At 37.6% G+C, this 20,982-nt stretch overlaps 2 protein-coding genes across 3 annotated transcripts in view; one reads left to right on the top strand and one right to left on the bottom strand.

Moving 5' to 3' along the window:
- Positions 1-3,934, top strand: part of LOC108577465 (sodium- and chloride-dependent glycine transporter 1-like) — an 18,613-nt gene extending 14,679 nt beyond the window's left edge. The window contains exons 9-11 of the mRNA XM_017940619.1: positions 7-105; positions 1,096-1,330; positions 3,476-3,934. Coding sequence (XP_017796108.1) covers positions 7-105; positions 1,096-1,330; positions 3,476-3,639 — 498 coding nt within the window. The 3' untranslated portion in view covers positions 3,640-3,934. The remainder of the gene's footprint in view (positions 1-6; positions 106-1,095; positions 1,331-3,475) is intronic.
- An 8,581-nt stretch (positions 3,935-12,515) lies between these two features.
- The window catches only part of LOC108577473 (cytochrome b561 domain-containing protein 2-like), a 13,855-nt gene continuing 5,388 nt past the window's right edge, over positions 12,516-20,982 (bottom strand). For both annotated transcript variants that reach the window (XM_017940628.1, XM_017940629.1), the window contains exons 2-4: positions 15,350-15,538; positions 13,105-13,829; positions 12,516-12,948 (exon numbers count right to left, since the gene is read on the bottom strand). In XM_017940628.1, coding sequence (XP_017796117.1) covers positions 13,308-13,829; positions 15,350-15,511 — 684 coding nt within the window. In that variant the 5' untranslated portion in view covers positions 15,512-15,538 and the 3' untranslated portion in view covers positions 12,516-12,948; positions 13,105-13,307. The remainder of the gene's footprint in view (positions 12,949-13,104; positions 13,830-15,349; positions 15,539-20,982) is intronic.

Below are 20,982 nucleotides of genomic sequence, written 5' to 3'. Positions count from 1 at the left end.
TACGAGCCTCTGAAATACGGCGGCTACGTTTATCCAAAATGGGCAGACGTTGTTGGTTGGGTCGTTGGTATGATTCCAGTTCTGGTCATCGTTGGATTGGCCCTCGTAAGTAATTAACTCGTTAATATTGTCGATAATGAAATACAAATAGCTTCTCGTTCACGGAGTAATACAGAATGGCGATAATATTTAAAGTGTTCGATCTCTTGAAATTAGTTGGAATTGAATGGAAGTTTCAGAGACACGGTACAATAGAATGTCAATTATTGGAGTATTGATTATTGGTACGCTGTTTATAAGAGCCCTTGACTGCGAATGTAGATGGGCAGCTTCTTTTATTTCACCACTGTGTTTTATTATGTAACTGCGATACGAAAACAATTTTGCCAATACGATGGAATAAGAAATGTATCGTTGAGAGGAACGTGTATAATTTTACGGCCTGTTGGTGTTTGCTTTGGAAACAAGATTCTAATCGGTTTATGAGACTGTAGTGAATCGGAAACTGGGACAGAAATCAGATTGAATTACTGTTCTTTATTGTACGGAAGTAGAAAAAGTTGACGTCTAACCCTTTCACCGCAGTTGGCGGCTGTAGGCGCTTTGAGAACTTTTTGGCACTGTGTCCTTGGCGCCTATAGGCGTTTTGAATACTTTCTCGCGCTGTGTCCTTGACGGCTATAGGCGCTTGCAATATTTTCTCGTACTGCACTTTTGACACTTTTTGGGCACGCTTTCACCTTAATTTAAGCCTTAATTCTCATTCTTCGCGTACTTCCGCCATAATTTTTAAACCGATAAATTTCAAAATGAAAATTTTGAGATTTTCGTTAAATTTTAAATTTTCACTAGGTTTTGATTGAAATTTAAAAATTCTTTAAAAATTCTAAAAAGCCAGAACAGAAGATTTTGCTAAAATCTGTCGCAGCGAAAGGGTTAATAAGAAAGGGTCAAATAAAGAAGCACCTAACAATACTAACACTGTTGGATCATAAATCATAGATGAAAAGTTACACAATAATTGACACTTGCGTCTCAGTATTGTTCTGAAACGAACACACTACCACGAGAGAATATACTAACCGTTAATTACAGGTTCAGCTGAGGGATCCTCGACGTCGTTCAGCCTACGACGACGACGACGACGACGACGACGACTTAGACAACAGACCGTCGTACCAGAGACCTGGAAAAAGCAAAACGAAGAAGAGCAAGAGCAAAAGCGTGTGGTGGCGTGCTAAGATGCTCTTGCAGCCCACTTCTGACTGGGGTCCTGCAGCAAGGAATCCCTCGACTCCTTCGAGAACTCTCACTCACACGCCTTCGCCAGGTAATCACCGGCGTTAATTAACCTTTTATTATGTACCGTTAAACGCCGTCATCTAACGGGACGTGTATCTCGGTATTAAACGTCGTCCTGGTGGATACACGATCGTGCCTAACCAATTTTCGACTCATCAGCCTCGGTTATAATTAGATTTCATCTAGACATAATACGTCACGATTGATAGTCGATAGATTATACTCGAACGAAAGCCAATGGCGAATATGTATAGTCGGTGGAAGAAATATGGCAAGGTCGTAAGGTCGGCCGGGTGTCAAATTTTAATGTGCAGAGCTGGAAAAAATTTTAATGGAAGGAATACAGGTTTGATTGGTTATAGTGTAATAGTGTAGTATTAAAGTTTACTGTGCAGTGTTGGAAAGACTTCAGGTTTGATTGATTATAGTGTAATAGTGTAGCGTCGAAGTTTACTGTACAGAGCTGGAAAGAATTCAGGTTTGATTGATTACAGTGTAATAGTGTAGCGTCAAAGTTTACTGTGCAAAGCTGGAAAGAATTCTAGCGACAGGAATACAGGTTTGATTGGTTATAGTGTAATAGTGTAGTATTAAAGTTTACTGTGCAGTGTTGGAAAGACTTCAGGTTTGATTGATTATAGTGTAATAGTGTAGCGTCAAAGTTGACTGTGCAGAGCTGGAAAGAATTCAGGTTTCATTGATTATAGTGTAATAGTGTAGCGTCAAAGTTGACTGTGCAGAGCTGGAAAGAATTTAGGTTTGATTGCTTATAGTGTAACAGGACCATCTTCTTTAACCCATTTGTATCGTTTGAAAAAAATGACAAATAGGCCCTTAACACGAAATTTTAGTGGCCTGCGATTACTCACAATATGAATGCGCGTATATATACGCTTCCGTTTACTGTACAGAGCTGGAAAGAATTCAGGTTTGATTGATTACAGTGTAATAGTGTAGCGTCAAAGTTTACTGTGCAAAGCTGGAAAGAATTCTAGCGACAGGAATACAGGTTTGATTGGTTATAGTGTAATAGTGTAGTATTAAAGTTTACTGTGCAGTGTTGGAAAGACTTCAGGTTTGATTGATTATAATGTAATAGTGTAGCGTCGAAGTTTACTGTACAGAGCTGGAAAGAATTTAGGTTTGATTGCTTATAGTGTAACAGGACCACCTTCTTTAACCCATTTGTATCGTTTGAAAGAAATGAAAAATAGGCCCTTAACACGAAATTTTAGTGGCCTGCGATTACTCACAATATGAATGCGCGTATATATACGCTTCCGCGATAGCGACCAGGAAAATTGCGCGTATATATACGCTAATGATGCAAATGGGTTAATGCAACCATAAAGACAAGGCATACGCATTTTTGTTATATGGCCAAAATTCATCCACTAATCAAGTCATGTAGTATCTGAAACTTCGTGTAATGCTTCAATTTACGACGTCACTATATTTCTTCCACCAACTGTACGAGGAAACCGTGTTCTTCTTTTATGTACGGAATCATCAGGACCGTGCTAACCTCTCCGCCTACGCGTGTACCAGCATGATCGATAACGAGATATCTACGTCTAGGTCGAGTACTTAAACGATTGTTGAGTACACTTCGTGCACTGTGCGCGGTAGTTGTGCTCTGTGTGATTTTATCTTAACAGAAAATTATTTTCCTTTGTTTCGATATCGTATAATATTAATTGACACTTAAAATAGCAGGAATTTTCAAGTATTTTCAGTGATTTCTCATTGAAAGTTTCAAAAATAAAATTTCAAACACAAATGTTCACCTCGAAATAAACGATTGAAATTAATATATTAGGTATAGAAATGAATTTCTTCCTACTTTTGAAAACAGATCAATCGTCGAGATAATTTCCACTATTCTTAAAGACCTTTTGCCATTTTTTTGTGTTTTTGAAACTCGAGTGGCTTTGAACGTAATACATTAGGTATAGAAATGAATTTTTTCCTACTTTTGAAAACAGATCAATCGTCGAGATGATTTCCATTATTCTTGATAACCTTTTGCCATTTCTCTGGCAGCCTGCGAATACCAGAAACTCAGTGGCTTTCAGCAAATTAAGCGAGTCCAATCGGAGAGAATTCATTTCTACGCCTGATAGATTCGTAGATATTAAACGAAAGAAATGTTCATAGAATAATTGTAATTCAGGGCCGCCAGGAGGATACGATTCCGTGAGAGACACCATAGTTCTGGCGAACGGTCAGCCATTGATGGTTCAACCTACGACCACTTCCACCTCTCAGAAGCTTCCTGGGCCATCGATCCTCAAGAATTCTAGCAAAACCGACTTGATCACATCCCAACAAGTCTGACACGATGTTCATTTTATCTCTAAAGACGAGTCTGCCGAGAGTTCTATCGCCAAAAAACCAACACGCCAATAACAGGCAGTTGAATAACGCAGACAGGTTGTTGGATAACGATCGATGATCGATATATCGAGGAGGCGATCGAACCAAGTATGACAAACTCGAGTGTTCCGATAGAAGAAAACATTCCTATGGATTTATTTTTTTAAAAGAGGAATAGTCTGTGTATTTTTTCATATATTAGAACCTCACAATCTAGTAGCGTCTCGTATTTTTCATTACAATAGAATCTTCAATTCACGACACAAATTTCTTCTTACATTTGAACGAAAACATTTCTTCAATTTCGTAGAAACGTTCTTTTCTCTGTCAACTACTTCGACACACTTCTTATTCTTAGTTACACGAAAGGATCGATAGATCGTTAACTATACAAATGTGAATTTTGATTGTCCAAGTGAGAATTTCGTTAACAAATTGTACGCGTAAGTGAGACTCGTGGTCGTTCAAAATTCGTACGAAACGTTGAGAGAAAGGACTCGTGAAGTGTCGATCGCGATCAGAGAAAGAGACTGTCGTCGACACGCAGGAAAAAATCCACTTAAATTCGCAGACAAAGATCGCGTGGAAATGTCACTGCGAGCACACACACACGCGCGCGCTGCGATGTAAACGTTAGTAAAATTACGCTACTCCACTGCTTTTCGATTGTACATAAGGACACGAGGAAGAAGAGAGAGAGAAACAAAAACCAACAAAAATGAAAGAAAAAGAAGGAAGAAAGATAGGCAAGGAGAAGAAACGATAAGAAAAAGACGCAAAGGAATTAATAATTGTACGTATATCTTAGCGAAAGAATGTTAAATAACCGGCAACTCATCGTCGCTTGCGCTCAAGTGACGTTACAAACAAGAGAGAGAAGAAAACTATGAAAATATTGGAAAAAAGAAGAAGATCAATGTACACCGGATTTACCGGCGAACCGATGAAAATCTGCTTCTGTGTACGGTATCTTATCTGAGATAACGTTAACTTGCATAGCGACGATCGATCTAGACGTTCCGTGCGATTAGCCGGTGAAAAATCGAGAAGAATGAATCTCGCGATCTACAAGATACATATATACGTGTAATCTCGTTTCACCCGCCGGACAAGGACGAAAATCTCTCTCCTCCGTTATCCCCGCTGGACAAGAATATATTTTGTCGCAGATATTCGTTGTTACATTCCGGCATGTTCAGACGCCGTCACCGTCTGGCTTTTTTTGTAAAGTACGTAAACAATTACATACGTTTCTAGATTTAACGTGAACGTTCGGTATTTTTCGATGTTGACTCGCGAAATGTTTCATACGAGGCACGTGTTACATATATATATATATAGAGTATATATTTATTGGAACAAAAACACAAAAATGAAATTGTACGGATGTGTCGAGGTGGAGATTTCTTGGGGGGTTGTAGGAAAACAAAGGGTCAGGGAAAGGAGGTGTGGATCAAAAGTGCCGACAGGAGCGAAACGATGCGTCCTTTAGAAAGTATTATCTGAATTAAATAAGGATGATTAGCGCTGTCCTTACCTCCTGCGTTCACTTGTCGATGTCCTCCAGAAAGAAGAAACGAGAGATCGGCAACAATCGTTCGTTCGACGGGGAATAGTGTATTTTTGTTAACACGTTCGTCGCGATTGTTGCCCTATTGACCCTTTCAACGTTGGCGAGCAGTCGCTGAGAAATTCAAGCAAGATTGAAAGTAAATTGTTTGTAAAAATTTTGTCTACTATTTTGTACATAAAACCGACAAATTTGGAATTTTTGTAAATTTTCAAGATTTCGTTTTAACGTTCGACTGACTGAAATAGAAACGATACTGTGTAAATATTTAGTTAGCACACTTTTATTCGTATTTTTGATAAGAAAAGTGACACTGGAATTTTTACGAAGCGTCGGTAAAATTGCTGTGTAACGGTGAAAGGGTTGAATGATCGAGCGTTGAAGCTATTATTATAGCGATAGAAGAGAATTATTTGTTGTTAAATATATTAGATCGATAGGTTGGAGAGAAAAGTAACAAGGCCGGAAGAATTAATTGTCGGTCAAAGAGCAAATTTAAGTGGACGAAAGATAATGTTGCGCTAATTAAAAGTAAAGGTTAAAATAATATCGTATAAATTACGTTCTGCGACGTATTTTCAAGCTGGATAACGATGTTACCGAACAACCTTTGCCCTTTGAAAATGTGGAATTTGGAGGACGCGATCAGATGACGATGAGCTAATAATTACTCTGCCCAAAATAATTAGAGGATCGCCCGGTGAAACGACTTTATCATCGGATAATATATTTACAGAACTCGGTTATTGGAGGTACCCTGTTGAAACGCAACGAAACTCGATTATTCTAATAATTTCAAACAAAATTTCTTATCCTTCCATCTGTTTCTGGATAACAAATTCCCTCGATATCACTTGCAATTTCGTCGCAAGCGCTATATACCGTATATTTGTTAAAAACGTTGCTGTATTAACGTTATTTCAGTTATAAAATTCACGGGAAAGAAGTTCGTTAACGACACGCGTAACTCAGTTCTATAGTGTGTAAAATAATCTTGGAGACGTAGGAAGGTCCCATTGTGTATGTTTCCCTTGGTACGTGTAGGCGGTAGTCATATTTAAAACTTAAGAAGACTATTTAAATAGCTCGATTGATAAAGAGTGATTATGCAACGTAAAAAACCAGAAATTTTTATAATTTCCCCTTCGTACATTTCACGCAACGTATAAATATCAACTGCGATTCTCCAGTTGCGTTGAGCAGTATTCGATACGTAAAAATGAACAATAACAGGAAGAAATCGTATAGGGCACTTTAGCTACGTGCGCAAAGTCTCTGCTTGCTAATCCAGCGGTCGTGAGTTCGAATCTCGCTTGGTCCCATTAAAAATTTTCTTCAGTTTTTACAGTATTTTCTGTCCATTTAAATTCGCAATTTAATCAGTAAAGCGAATTCTTAGAGGAGATCGACGAATAATACATGATCCAAGCTCTGCACTATAATATGATCTCTATTTTCTCGTAGATTCGAGTTTCGACTGTCGAATGTTTCCGCGTCTCCAATTTCCCCCCATTACGAACTGTAATCTATACTTTCCAGCTGAGTAAAATTTTCAGGGAGATCCTAGTCTACTTTACTATAGAGACACACGCTACTATACAAAACTATTTAGCTGTTCCGCGTGCTTCTGCGAAACGAATGCTTGTTCTGTAACGCGATAAATCAGAAGAGGAACGGAGAGAAAAATCTGAACACACTGTATGTGTGTTGCACAACAACGAGGGGTGATATTTTAGCGCGAAACAGAAGGGTAGTGAAAGAGAGGGTGAGAGTGAGAGAGAAAGTGAAAGAGGAAAGGGCGAACACAGAGGGTTGTGTGTCGTTTCACGGGTCAGCGAGAAAAGCGTTTCGGATCGTTTCAGACCCAAAAATAGGAATTATAAAATAAACGTTAAGTCGGCGATGTCTCGAGAGCACACCGGACTATATTACGCGCGTACGTACACAGTCAATAAACGTGAGAAATCGTGATTCTTTATTTTTTATGTGACCCCGTTTGTAAAGTGTTGCTAGCTGTATCATATGTATAACATTTATATATTTACAGACGCTTGTACACTGGTGTACGCGTCGCATAGTTTATTATTACGTGTACAAAAGCCGAACATAACAAGAAGAAGAAAAAAAGAAAAAAGAACAAAAAATGCGACACGATCATTCGTTTGATATGTGTATAAAAAAAACAAGAAGTTCAGGGCGGAGTGAAATTGCCACGAAACAATTATTAAAGAAAAAACAAAACCATTACCGAAAACAACAAACCCGCTGCGTTCAAATTACAAATGAAGAAGAAGAAGAAGAAGAGGAAAAATAAGAAAAAAAGAAATTACAAAATATGTTAACTCATATCCGTGCAGTGAGCGTGTTGCGTGTGAAAATTCGGTGAATTTCGTGAGTGAGTGAAAGAAGAACGTGGAAAGTGTGTGTGCCTGTGTGTGTATGTGTATTTTCTAGAGTAACAAGGGCCTAACTCCACTTTTTCTCCTCTTAACTGTCCACATGCTCACGTCGATTGGTAACTATAGTTATTTTGCTCCTTTCTGCTTCGAACGATACCAATTTTCGTTTTTCCTCCCTCGATCACTTTTTTAATATACATTTCATTCGCGTGTCTGTACATATATATAAAGAGAGAGAGCGGAAACGTAGTTGTTATTGGAAATTTTATGGTGTACAACCCTTTGATATCGGTGTTTACGTAAAATTCAGCGAGGTGGAATGAATAAATGTTCGCGTAGTGATTTATTTTTGGAAGAAAAAAAAGAAAGAAGAAGAAAGCATTTGCTCTCGTTAGAAACTTTGATTCACGCGATTAATTGAAGTGGACGTTAGGAGTATAATAATCGTCCTTTGCCATCGATCCTTTGCTCAAAGGGACGAACAAGTGGAGGAGGATCCTCGCTATCCGCGTGCACGTGACGGATCCTCGGCGACCTAATTAACATTTTAGAGTCTAGTCGTTGTTAATACTCAGAGCTTCAATGAAAATAGGCAGAAAAGATTTAAAGAGAAAAACGATAAAAAAAATAACGAACAAAGAAAAAACCATTCAAATAGAACGACATTCGAAACCCAAGATCGGAATTCGTTTCCAATCGAGGGGCGCGCGCGCCCCTCGTATTGAAGGCAATGAAAGTTTATCGAATCGATTCACGCTTAACACCAAAATACCGAAAACAACCACTTTTTCCATTGTAATTAATCGGTTCAGTTAGATCGAACGATTCGGATATTGTCGACTCCTCAGGATACGTATAAGACGCGAAAAGGAATTTATCCGTTGAAATATTGTGTAAAAAGGAAACAAAGTATTTCTTCAACGAAACGTCATTTTCTTGCGGAACAGAATTGTTTCATTCATTTTTGCTCGTTTCATGAAAAAAAGAGACATTAGACTAACCACACGTACTGATTATCGAGATTAGAAAAAAGAAAAGAAGAGGAAAGAAATTGTACCGATAGAAACGCGAGAAACACATTCCAACTAGCCATATCTGAGACATAATCAAGAGAATAAAAGAAATCTTCTTCGTTAAGGCAACCCTGATGGACAGTTTGTTTGTCGGTCGAGGTACGTGATTGCGAAAGGAAGATAGAAGTATAGAGGGAAGAAAACTGTGGAAATAGATGAAAAAGAAAGAAGAAGAGAAGAAGAAATAATGGAATACTTGGGATTCGCGAAGGAAGGGTGACTGATAGATAAGCAGAATCTAATAATCTAATAATCTAGATAGGCGAATCTAAATGCAGGTTTAAAAAAAAGGAATTTAAACAAAAAGTTAGCACGTCATTAACAACAACAATAATAATACTTATTATTATGAAAAAAACCAGTTATGTTACAAAGTAAAGAATAATGAATAATAATTAAATAATAATAATTAATAATAGCGTTTAGCTGCTGGTTTAAACCGGCAAGGCCACGTGGTCGACTGTCCTAGGTAGGGTTAAGGTTCGGTGACGTAGAATTATCGGTAACAATACGGTAGCCTTGTCGATAATACGATAAAAGATATAAAATATCGTGCCCTTAATTTTGTTTCATTTTTTCTTTCTTTATTGGGAAACCGTTAATAAAAATTTTCTGCGATTTCGATTTGTGTCGGTTCGAATATCTCTTTGAAATTTTATTCGTAAATTTTTTTAATTCCAACTGTTTAGTTGATATTTATTTTAGAATTTGATTATCAGTTTGAATGTCTCTTCAAAGTCGCTTCTATCAAGTGTTTCCATCGATTTCGATACTGATAACTTTAACTGTTATTTGTAACAGCACAGCTGAATAAAGAATAAAGGTAAAATCGTTAAAGAATATCAATAACAGCTAAGAAGTATTAGTTTTTAAAATACCACAATACTTCCACTGCATTGAAGAGTGATCAGAGAAAAAATAGAAACAAATCAAAATTAATTTCAATTTGTTGCCACCTATAATTATCTCAAAAATTTACGATATTTTGTCATTGAAAAATATATTTTTAAGACTTGACAAAGATGAAGTAAGAAATCGTGGATCGCTTTACTTCTTAATTTATTGTAAATTATTTATTCGAGAATAAAAAAAACAAATTATTGAACGAATTCACGGTTACCGGTTAGTGTTACGGATTTTACGTCACCAAGAGCAACCAGTAGAGCGAACAGTACAAAGTAACGTGTCCTAGAGCTAATCGAGAAAGAGGAAAGCGTTCGAGAGCGAAGATAGAGTAGGTGTTAGCAGATGCGTTATATTTCGAGGAAACGATAGGATTTAATATTCGTTCGCATTAATAAGACAGACTTTTGTACGTTGGCGAGCGCGATTTCACGAACCAAAAAATCGTTGGTCGATGGTGGAGGAATTTCCCTTTCAATCTGTGAAAAACTACTTTCTAAGCGAAACAAAAAAGAAAAAAACGAAGAGAAATGTCTTGTTTCTGATACGCTGATGCGTCTTTCGATTTGCTCTCGTGGTTAAAAAATATGTATATTCTAACGTTCCAGTACCGATAATAATTTCCGGTTCTTCAAACCCTACAATACTATTCTTAAAATACCCATTGAAGTCTCCTACGAATTTCTTTAACGTAAATACTAAAGCTTATCGAAGATAAAGCTTAACAGGTCCTTAGCTAATAGTGGAGGATCGATTGTTGCTGTGATAACGTGTCAAATTACTGTCCAATTGTTGTTAATACGAATACGAATAATTATCCCTGTTCTAAGAAATTTTCTTTCACATCGTGTGAAATGTTGTATACTGTTTACAGAGGATTAACCCTTTGCGGACGATTGGCGCGTATTTGTTGGTAGAAAATTTAAGGGGCGATTCTGCAAGCCAGAATAAGACGAAAATCAAGAATAAGAAAATTGCGTTTGAAGCTTCGTTTTTTAGTTATCAACGTTTAAAAATATCCCCGTAGCCAGGCAACCCTTCATACGCCAACGAATATACGCGCAGGGGCCGAAAGCTTGCATTTTCGACGCAAATGAAATATTAACTGAAAAAGACCGAAAATTAAAATAGCGACGCGGTTATCTGTTGAATAATTGATCGATATATCAACGCAAGAGTACAAAACGCGAGGAAAATGAGCGCCAATTTCAATTCTACCTATCGTTGCAGCGACTGGGCTCCGCAGAGCGTTTCTTTTCGAATCGCTCCGTCCGCAAAGCGTCAATCTCTCACTCTCCTCGCTACCTATCGAAATCTAAATCTCAGACGTGACTTTACAAGAATTTACGTTACATTTTTGATTTTCATCTGAAACGAGAGACACTTCGAGAGCGCATCGATCGGTATACAATCAAAAACACAATAGTACAGAGTAAGAATGGCGGTAATTTAAGGAAGCCAGACAAGAGAGATAGAATATGACAAACGGAGGTGTATAGAAGTTGTGTTGCATAATGTCAACGAGAGGATCCTTTGAGACGAGTTGAGAAATTGAAAGGAGGGAAAAGTTGATCAGCGTGTGATCAGGTCGATTCGCGAGATGTTTATCGTGCGTTTGATATGATTTGCAAGGAATCAGGAAACAGTCCAAGGAGAGGAAGAATTAAAAGGGGAAGGAGATAAAAATTATAAGAAATGAAAAAGAAAAAAAAAAAACGATATTTAAGAGACGATGAAATTATATCGAGAATAAGAAACTGTATTAATATACATGTACATTGCATTGCGGAAGATATATACATTATGTAAATTCTATGTATATGTATATGATGCGTGTGTAATTAATAAAGTGTTGATATATATGGTTGACGATAACGCCGCCGCGTGTATTGTCTTCTCTGTCCATTTATTTAACGTCCAAGCGAATTAAATTAATGTTAAACTCTACATCATTTTTGGTAAACGTTTCTCTCTTATAAATACTATCTTAATTACGTCTAAAAAATATATATCTCGCTTATCCGTGACTTTAGAAGCATTTTTCGTGCGTTCGGTTTGCGACAATTGTGTTAACACTTTGTTTTTCTCTCTTTTTTAAATGGATTAACAACAGTTCGATGAACACAGCGATGGTAAAATAGATTTCTCTTTTTTTTTTTTTCATTACAAATAATCGTGAATATTTCGTATCTTATCAACTACCGCTTATTTAGCATGTCTTCGGTGATTTAAATTAGGCTTCTTTCTACTTAGAGCCGAGGTGAAAATTTTCGTACGTTTGAATTTTTCGAAAGCTTAGATCTCCATCTCTTTTGCAATATGGAAGATAATCGTTCGTGGACCTTACGACGAAGTGTCGAAAATATTCGTCAATGACGGCGAAAAATCGCGTAATCATTGGAGGACGGAATGTCTGAACTGTAAATAGATTACAAACGAAAGAAAAGGTTTTAGTTACAAATAGAAAAGAATTTGATAATTGTACGCTCTTTTCTTATTTTTTTTTTTTTTTCTTTGAAATCTCGTATTACGTGTCCGATTAACGAAAGTATCGTTACGATGTCCAGGATAAGATTTTATCTAACTACGTGACACGATAAACGTGACTCGTTCACAGAAATGCAGGCTGTCATGTAACACTTGGATAAAAGGATTCTTTGAAAGAAAAAAAAAAAACGAACCGTATTATCGTATAATCTCTGATCGAATCTGAAGTACCGTTATAAATATCGCGTTCATTGAACGAATTCTAAATAAACTCTGAACGCAATGATGCTCTTAGATACTTCAGACTTCGATATTTATCGTATATTTAGAAAGAAACGAGAATTTTCCATTTTTTTCTTGAAGACACTTAGGTACCAAATAAAAGCGTCAAATATCTTTTCCCTCCGCTTTAAATAACTCTGTAGTATTACGCTGTACTGTAAAGTACAGTAAGATATTACTGTAGTGCTATATTATACCGTGCAGTACAGTATATTGCAGTGTTAAAGTACTACACTGTACCGTATAATACGGTACAACATTGGTATAGTCGGTGGAAGAAATATGGCGAGCGACGTAACGACACCTAACCTCAATTCTTTCAATTTCAATTATTATAAATCTCGAGCCTTTGTCCTCTTAGATTTTTATCGATTCTTCTGTCGAAACTCTCGAAAATTTCAACATTTAACCTCTTAACCTTTCAACCCTTAAACTCTGAGTAAACTCTAACGTAGCGATACTTAGTGACACCTAAACTCTATTTTTCCCTTAATTTCTCAGCTTTCCGCCGATTCTCTCGAAAACACTCGAAAATTTATATATTCAACCTTTCAACCTTTAACACTCGAACATTTAAACTCCGAGTATACTCTAACGTAGTGACACCTAAACTCTACTTTTCGATTACAACTGAATCTCAACGCGTTAATTTCTCAGCTTTCCGCCGATTCTCTCGAAAACACTCGAAAATTTATATATTCAACCTTTCAACCCTTAACACTCGAACATTAGACGTCCCATATTTCTCTCACCGACTATACACACCGCGATCCAATTAGAAAAATATAAAATTTCATTATCCAGCAATATCATCGGTATCAGTTACATCAAATACAATACAAACTTCCCCCAGCAACCTCATCATCACTCACACTGTATCCACTCTATTGGAGGTCGATTTACAACCGGCTCCAATTACGTGGTAGCAGGCGGAGGGCCGAAAACAACTCTGCTCCTGGAAACAGCTCCCAGAATCGGTTTCAACAATATGAAAAACCCAGCGATGAAGAACGAGGAGAACACCAAGCTTCTTCCTGTATCGCTGCCAGGCCACCATTTTGTATACGTCCCTGTGATCAGCGTGGCGAGCAACAGTATCGTCACGACGATACCGCCGAACGCGTGCAGGATCTTCAGGAGCACAGGCCTGAAACGCGGGTACAACCACCTGGAATTGTTGGTGACAATTCCGAAAGAAGCTGTCAGAAGGGCGAAAATGATGCTGACTAAACCGAGTACGGAGTGAGGAGTGACGAAGTGGCTTCTGTTGTTCGTGACCTTGTTCACAACAATGATGAGGAAACCGATCAGCATCAGTCCTAGGCCCAACGTGTGAAGGATCCAGTGCAACGTTACTCTGTTCATCCTGGATATTTTCGAAGCCAAGTAAGCCTCGCCGGAGATACTGAACACCGCCTCGGTTACTAGAAGACCAACCTGGAAAAAAACGACGAGGAGGAATCGTTGTTAGATCGATCTAATTCGGAAGGTTTCAGCTGTTTCGGTTTAGTTTCTCGAGTCTAATCGAGCCTAATCGCGATCGTTTCATATAGTTTACTCGGGGCAATGTTGCAACCAATTTGGCGATCTAGGTCGACCGTAGATTCCTTCTCTCTTTAATTCGGTGGATCTGAGAGATGCACGCCTACGGTTTCGCGCTTTACGAAGGCGATTTGCCCGTGGAAATGGTGCTGCAAGGATGATAGGGAGACTTCGCGGAGTATGTCCTTTTTTCTTGCGGTATTGTGTTTTTTAGAAGGTTCTTTTTGCTGTTTCTATCGAGATTACGCGTGTTCCAGATTCATTTAGGAAGCTCGTTCGCGGTGCTTCTGAGTAAGTAGAACTCAGCGTTCTTCCAAGTAGGAAGATGATCTAAGACCTGAGACACTTGGACGAAGGTCTCGTGAATCACGTCCACGATTTTATATCATTTACATACGAACGATTCGACGCGCTGGGAAAATTCTTATCCGTGTTTTTCATCTTCGAGATAATTGTTCGATTCAGGATACCGCTGTTTACACGAAAGATCGTATTAATCAGATTCGACGTCTCGAACGCGACGTACGAGGAACTTGGGAAAATTGAAACGACGTATTTTGCTATTTCACTCGGTTTTCAATCGATTACCCGCTTGAAGTTAAGCTGCTCGTTTAAGTTATTATGTCACGGCGTCGGGATATTTTCAAACTGAGAGATGACTACGAGAAAATTGATCGGACACTTGAGACACTTTAATAGTCCCGTGAATCACGTTCAAGATTTTACGTTCGTAGAATTGTTCAACGCGAGTCAGACACGAAATACGAGAAGAGTGACTTCAGCGTTCTTTAAAAAATGCTAATTCATCGCGAAACTATTCGAAACACGTCCCTTATTCTAGGATTTAACTATAGCTCATTAGATCCAGATAATGCGAAATGTCGTTCAACTTTGCGCACAATGGTAAATGAAAATCCTGCGGTTATCCACGAAAACAGTCTTCCGTGTTCAGATTGTATTTCATCCTCGCGGCATAACAATCCGACTAATTTCATAATCGATCCCTTTGCACGAGGAAACACGCGGAAAGGATATCGTTTCACGATCCTTCCGATCGGTGAAAAATTTTCGCGATCGAACCAGGCGTTAAATTTCCCATTGAAAAAACACCAAATTACGCAATACTTCGCGGCGCATAATAGGATTTATTGCATCCAGACGTTACGAAACTTCGTGGTCGTCGCTGGAGGAGGAGGATGCTCGTCAAACACTTGGCGCAACAGAGTTTCACCGGTTCTTCTTTCGCGAGTGTCTTGCCTCATCGTCAATTTTTTCTCTGCAATAAAATTTTCAACGAGGTATCGCGTTACCGCGAGTTGAATAATGGACGAAGTCAAGGACCTAGATCCCCGATCCACGGTGATTTTATTAGTTGTACCATTGTGCAATTAGCGTTGGCCAAGTTGGCTACTTACTCCGAGGCTCATGCAAATAGGATGCCAGGAGAAGAAGTGGTAGTTGCTAAAGGCCAAAACCAGGATGTAGATTACTGGGGCCACTAGGAGGATGTGAACGAGATTGGAGAAGACCAGCATGATGGCGCTTGGTGGTCCTTTGCCTGCCGATTGTTCCGTCATTTTCGGGTTGCTCTTTTAGGCTTGCACCTGTTTGGAAGAAGAACGAAAGTATTGTAGTAAAAATGGAAATGGAAAGGTTGTATATTTTGTGTTTTCTCGTTCGTTCAGATTTTCAATGAAAATTCTCTGGAAAATTTGAAATCGCTGTACTTTGATAGAGAAATTTGTCTTTTCTTTAGATTGGATTCGTGAAGATTTGTTTGACTCATATTTTTTTTTTTTCATTGGGTGATTAAGGTCACATGCATCTTCTGAGGTTACTAGTGACCACAGTGAGTTTATTCAGTCTATAGTAGGAGGTATAAATCAATATCTTTCACTTGAATCTTCTTTTTGAAGCATGGTCAGTGAATTCGGCAAGTTATGTTGGATCCTTTTCATGTACTTTGGGCAGGTTATCAGGATGTGCTCGATGGAGTTTTGTATCCCGCATATTTTGTTTTATTTTCTCAATGAAAAGTTGATAATTTGCACTGAATTTTGTCGTAGAAAATTAGTTTTTAGACTTATTTGACTGATACTTTGTATTTCACATTCCCAATGGAAAATCTATAAATTTAAATTTATTTCTTAGATGGGATTTGTGAAGACTTATTTGACATATTTTGTATTTCACTTTGCCAATGGAAAATCGGTAGATTTTCACTGAATTTTGTTAGAAAAAGTTATTTTTTACATTTATTTCACTCTATTTTGTATTTCACCTTTCCAAATTTTCACCGAATTTTCTCACAGAAACTTATACTTCAGATCAAATTTCTGAAGATTTATTTCACTCATATTTTACATTTCACTTTTTCAATAAAAAGTCTATAAATTTCCACCGAATTTTGTTGTAAAAAATTATTTTTTAGATTAATTTCGCTCTATTTTGTATTTCACCTTCCCAACGAAAATTTTCACCAAATTTTCTCACAGAAACTTATTCTTCAGATCAGATTTCTGAAGATTTATTTCACTCATATTTTACATTTCACTTTCCCAACGAAAACTCGAAAATTTTCGTTACATTTCATCGTAAAAATGTATTTCTTAGATTTGCTTACTGGAGCTCAAAGTGTCTGTTCTCGAATTTGCAAGGGAAAACAATAAATTCCTCGCGACCTCACCAGGTCTTTTGACGCAACTGCTCCTACGGTCGTTTAGATGCGCGACGTGTGATTCACTGCTAATTGTGCGACATGATTCCACGTTTCTTTCAGCATCCACTTGTTAGACGAATCCACGGAACGTCGTGTCTTTTACAATGGTACACATAAGCATGAACTCGATAAATGAACCTACCGATTAAGTAAACGCCTGTCAAGATCGAAGAGTCTGTTATTGCTACAATTCTCCTATGTTCTAGCCACTGAACTGTCTTTCAGATGCTTTGAAACTAGGTGAGAAACAAGCTTTGTAGAATTCGTACAAAAGATGTTTGGTGTTATTGTTTCTGAATGAAAAGATCAGGTGTCGAAAGCGTTCTCTTTATTCTTCGATTCTATGACTTTCCTCAGAGCTTTCTTTGTTTGTCGTTGTTACGTTTATTCGAGAGAAAAGTTGTTGAAAAATCTGCGTACATTACTTCGATCTATAATTGTAAGAAAAATTCTAATAAAATAACGTTGAATTAATTTTCTGCTATTCTGTATCCTCTTCTATTGTTCAATACTCCTTGAGAAATAATAGTAGTTTTCCTAAAATAGTAGCTTCAAATTATCATTTTACCGTATTAATTTATTTAGAAATTATCAAATAATGTTAAATTAATTTTCATACTGGATGATTGCAAAAGTTCGTGCCAGATTTGAAAATAAAAGACAATGGGTGTGTGCAAAAGCAGATTTCATTTGAAACTGAAATGGAACGAAACGAATAATTATTTGAAAATAAAACACAAGCGGTGTATCTTTCGATAGGAATGTAACATTACGCTAAAAGAAACATCTGTGTCGAAGTCGATAAGGTTCTCGCCACCTCTGAAAATCGGGCACGAACTTTTGCAATCGTCCAATATATTCTTTTCCATTGTTTTGTACTTCTTGAGAAATAGTACAATTTTTCTAAATCAATAGCTTCATATTTCATTCGAAAATTATCATTTTCACCACGATAATTTATTTAAAAATAATAAAATAATGTTAAATTAATTTTTTCCCAATATTCTGCACTCCTTGAGAAATAATAGCGCAATTTTCCCAAAGTGGTAGCTTCACATCTCATTCGCAAATCATCATTTTACCACATTAATTTGTTTAAAAATAATGTTAAATTAATTTTCCGTTATTCTATACTCCTTTCCGCTGTTCCAACAATAACCCTAAAATTTCCCCAAAAGAATACAATCACCACATTCACTCCCGTTTATCATTTCACTCCGTCCGCTTATCGTGTCGTCGAATCACTTTAGACGGTGGATTTTACGAATTATCTTTATTTGTTGATAGTTTGCTGTGGTTTTGCGAATATAAAGTGTACGGTCTAAACTGCCTTGCTATTCAATGCTGACTGCCTTTCGTTCTTTTTCGAGGCTGCCTTTGTATTGGGGTTTTCGGGAGTTGCGGTTGAGGGAATTTAGGAATACGTCCGTTAGGTAAGGACCAGGAATGTGTAAGGATAATGATCAGGACTCGTTAGGATTGAGGACTCGATGGTACGGGAGAAGAATTGCAGGGACAATGGTTAGGTAATGGACTTAAGGATTCGGTACAAAAGAAATGGGTAGAGTGCATCAGCTTGAAGATCTGCCGGAGATAGGACAGGAATTCGGTGGAAAAGTGGAAAACGCGCAGGTAGTTGTCAAAACGGTACCCGGGATAAGGATCTGTATGCATGGGAGTCAAGGGACAAAGGGATGAGGATTCGACAGTCGCGAATTAAAAACCGCATAAATTAAATAAAACACACCCTCGAAGATCACGTAAGCACGATTCTTATCCCATTCCCTGAAGTACAATCGAAGCGACAATTCCTCGATCAACGATGCATCACATTATCTCCTCTACGTGCAAAGATAACACTCGTTCCTTTTCCTCTACTGCAACGAGTCAGCGATTAATTGCATTATCGGTCCATCTCGCGTTTTTCCCCGTTGCGTCGTCGTAATCGCGGCGAAGTGCGACAGGTTCAAGTGTTCACAACTGGGGAATACTAGCTGGCTGTTTCCTTCACTTGAACGAACAGACAAAACTGCGGAGGTTTCGGATGACTGGCAGCGGCCTGTTAGAAAGCGGAATGGCGACTTCCTCGTTTTCCCACGTCCCATTTCGATTTCCGAATCGACGATCGCGGAAGTGAGCCGTGCGAATCTGTTATTTATTAACAATCGCGGTGGATGTTCGTTGAGGGGGATCGGTTAGCGTAACGAGCCCCGTTGTGTGATCGAAAATTGGTCGAAATTTGGTGGATATAGGGTTTTCTTTCTTTTTTGTTAATATGTGAGTAATTTTATGGTAATTCAGATGACCTAATTGTTGGTTGAATTAAGACGTTGGGTAGAGGTCTGTCTCGGGTTTTAATCGTTGAAATCTTTTTCTTCTTTCTTTAAGGGGGTCTTCTAGTGTGATGACCGATTTTTTAGGCCTTCTTTGCTAATTTATTACAGAAGTACGGTAAAAGTTCTCAACATGAGCTTTATTCCTATGCATTTACTTGTCCCTGAAGAATCGTTACAAATTTTTGTTGTTGAAAAATAATTAAATACGGCTGCTGTGGAACACGTCAAACGGGAGCATGAAAAAAAGGAGTAGGTCCATGTTTGCCATGATTTTAGCTGTTCTGCTTATCAGAAATAAAAACATCCAATTGATTCTTATAACAGGCGCTAGCCAGTGTGAAGCATTTAGAGGGTGCCGGATATAACCGGCGCTAGCCAGTGTGAAGCATTTAGTGAATGCCGGATATAACCGGCGCTAGTCGCGAAATATTAATTTTTGCTGGATACCAATGAAGTAACTTTCATAGTAAAACATTATAGTGAAATAATTTTGGTATTTAAGTAATATTCGAAATATTATTTTTTCCTGAGTGTCTGAATATTTGCGTGACAGTAATTAGGTATTAGATGGTAATTTTTCTTTGTGTCCAAATATTTGGGTAGCACAGTATGTAATCAGATATAATTTCGATTAATTTTCAGTACAGTGTCATACACGAAAACCCATGAAATTAACGATAAGTAATTCTAAAATACACTAAATAACGTTTCATACCAAAGAAGCACCAACCCAACAAACTATTCTTTCAACAATTAACTAAAGTACATCGCTAAAAATGCAAGCTTACATACAGTGTCTCGATATTTCCTAGAGTAACTGAAACTAAAGGAAACAATTTTTCGACAACATTTCACCAATTGTCTTTAAAGTGAACAATGCTCGAGTAGTTCGAAAGCACTCACAATTGTAGCAGATTAAACGAACTTCGCTCGAGAATGAATAGTTTGTTGTCAAGTGCAAGTTCACTATCATTTCCAATTGGAGTGGATTGAGTGCTACTTGGATAGGTAGATAAAGTTGAAGAGTGTGTTTAGTCGTGTTGAAGAAATTGCAGAATAAAAGGACGATAACAGAATGATTACCTCGACGATTGTCAATTTTAATACTTGACAAACAAGCTTCCGACAGATGTCCGAACATATATCAACATTAATTTCACAAAGGTACAAAATTTTAATCACAATCGTGCATCTTCGAAACGAAATTGTTCATCTGAAAATAAATAAACATTGACAGTGAAACGTCTGACAACAATAATCGAGCGTAATGAAGAATATTCTGCATCGTAAAACGGTGTTTAAAAGAGAAACACGCAATGTCGTGTACGCATTCTTGTTGAATATTTCAATGCTAAGAAAACAGTACGCAGTTTGTGTAAACAAGAGGGATTCACCTTGCTGTCGACGTTCAGGCGACAGCACACGTCTGGAGAACTTGATTTCGAGGAAAATATGCGAAAACTGTCGTGGCGCTGCGCTGTCATTGGAATGAAAGAAGGAGAAAAAGAATGCAAAGTGGAAAATTGGATTCGAGTGTAGACGTACGTAATCGTTTACGGGAAGATTAACATCGTGCGGCAGCGTTGGATTCGCTGTGAAAACACAAACACACGGGTAAATAAAAAGAGGGAAACAATAGATCGTGGAATTGAGTTTACTATACGGCGACGAGGTGGCTCGTGTGTTATGACAATTACGAGTACGATTTAACGTAGAGTGTGTGGTTGATTTAAAAATGTTTCGGGACTCATTGGGAGCTTCTTTCTGAACTTACAATAAAAATTGTGAAAATTTTGAATTTTTAAATTCTAAAGCTTTAAATTCTGAAATTGTTAAATTTTGAATTCTGCAATTGTTAAATTTTGAATTCTGCAATTGTTAAATTTTGAATTCTGCAATTGTTAAATTTTGAATTCTGCAATTGTTAAATTTTGAATTCTGCAATTGTTAAATTTTGAATTCTGCAATTGTTAAATTTCTAATTTTGAAATTG

Source organism: Habropoda laboriosa, unplaced genomic scaffold (assembly GCF_001263275.1).
Source record: "Habropoda laboriosa isolate 0110345459 unplaced genomic scaffold, ASM126327v1 scaffold776, whole genome shotgun sequence".
Taxonomy (NCBI): domain Eukaryota; kingdom Metazoa; phylum Arthropoda; class Insecta; order Hymenoptera; family Apidae; genus Habropoda; species Habropoda laboriosa.
Note: the sequence above shows the minus strand (reverse complement) of the source record. Positions and strands in the feature narration are given on the sequence as shown.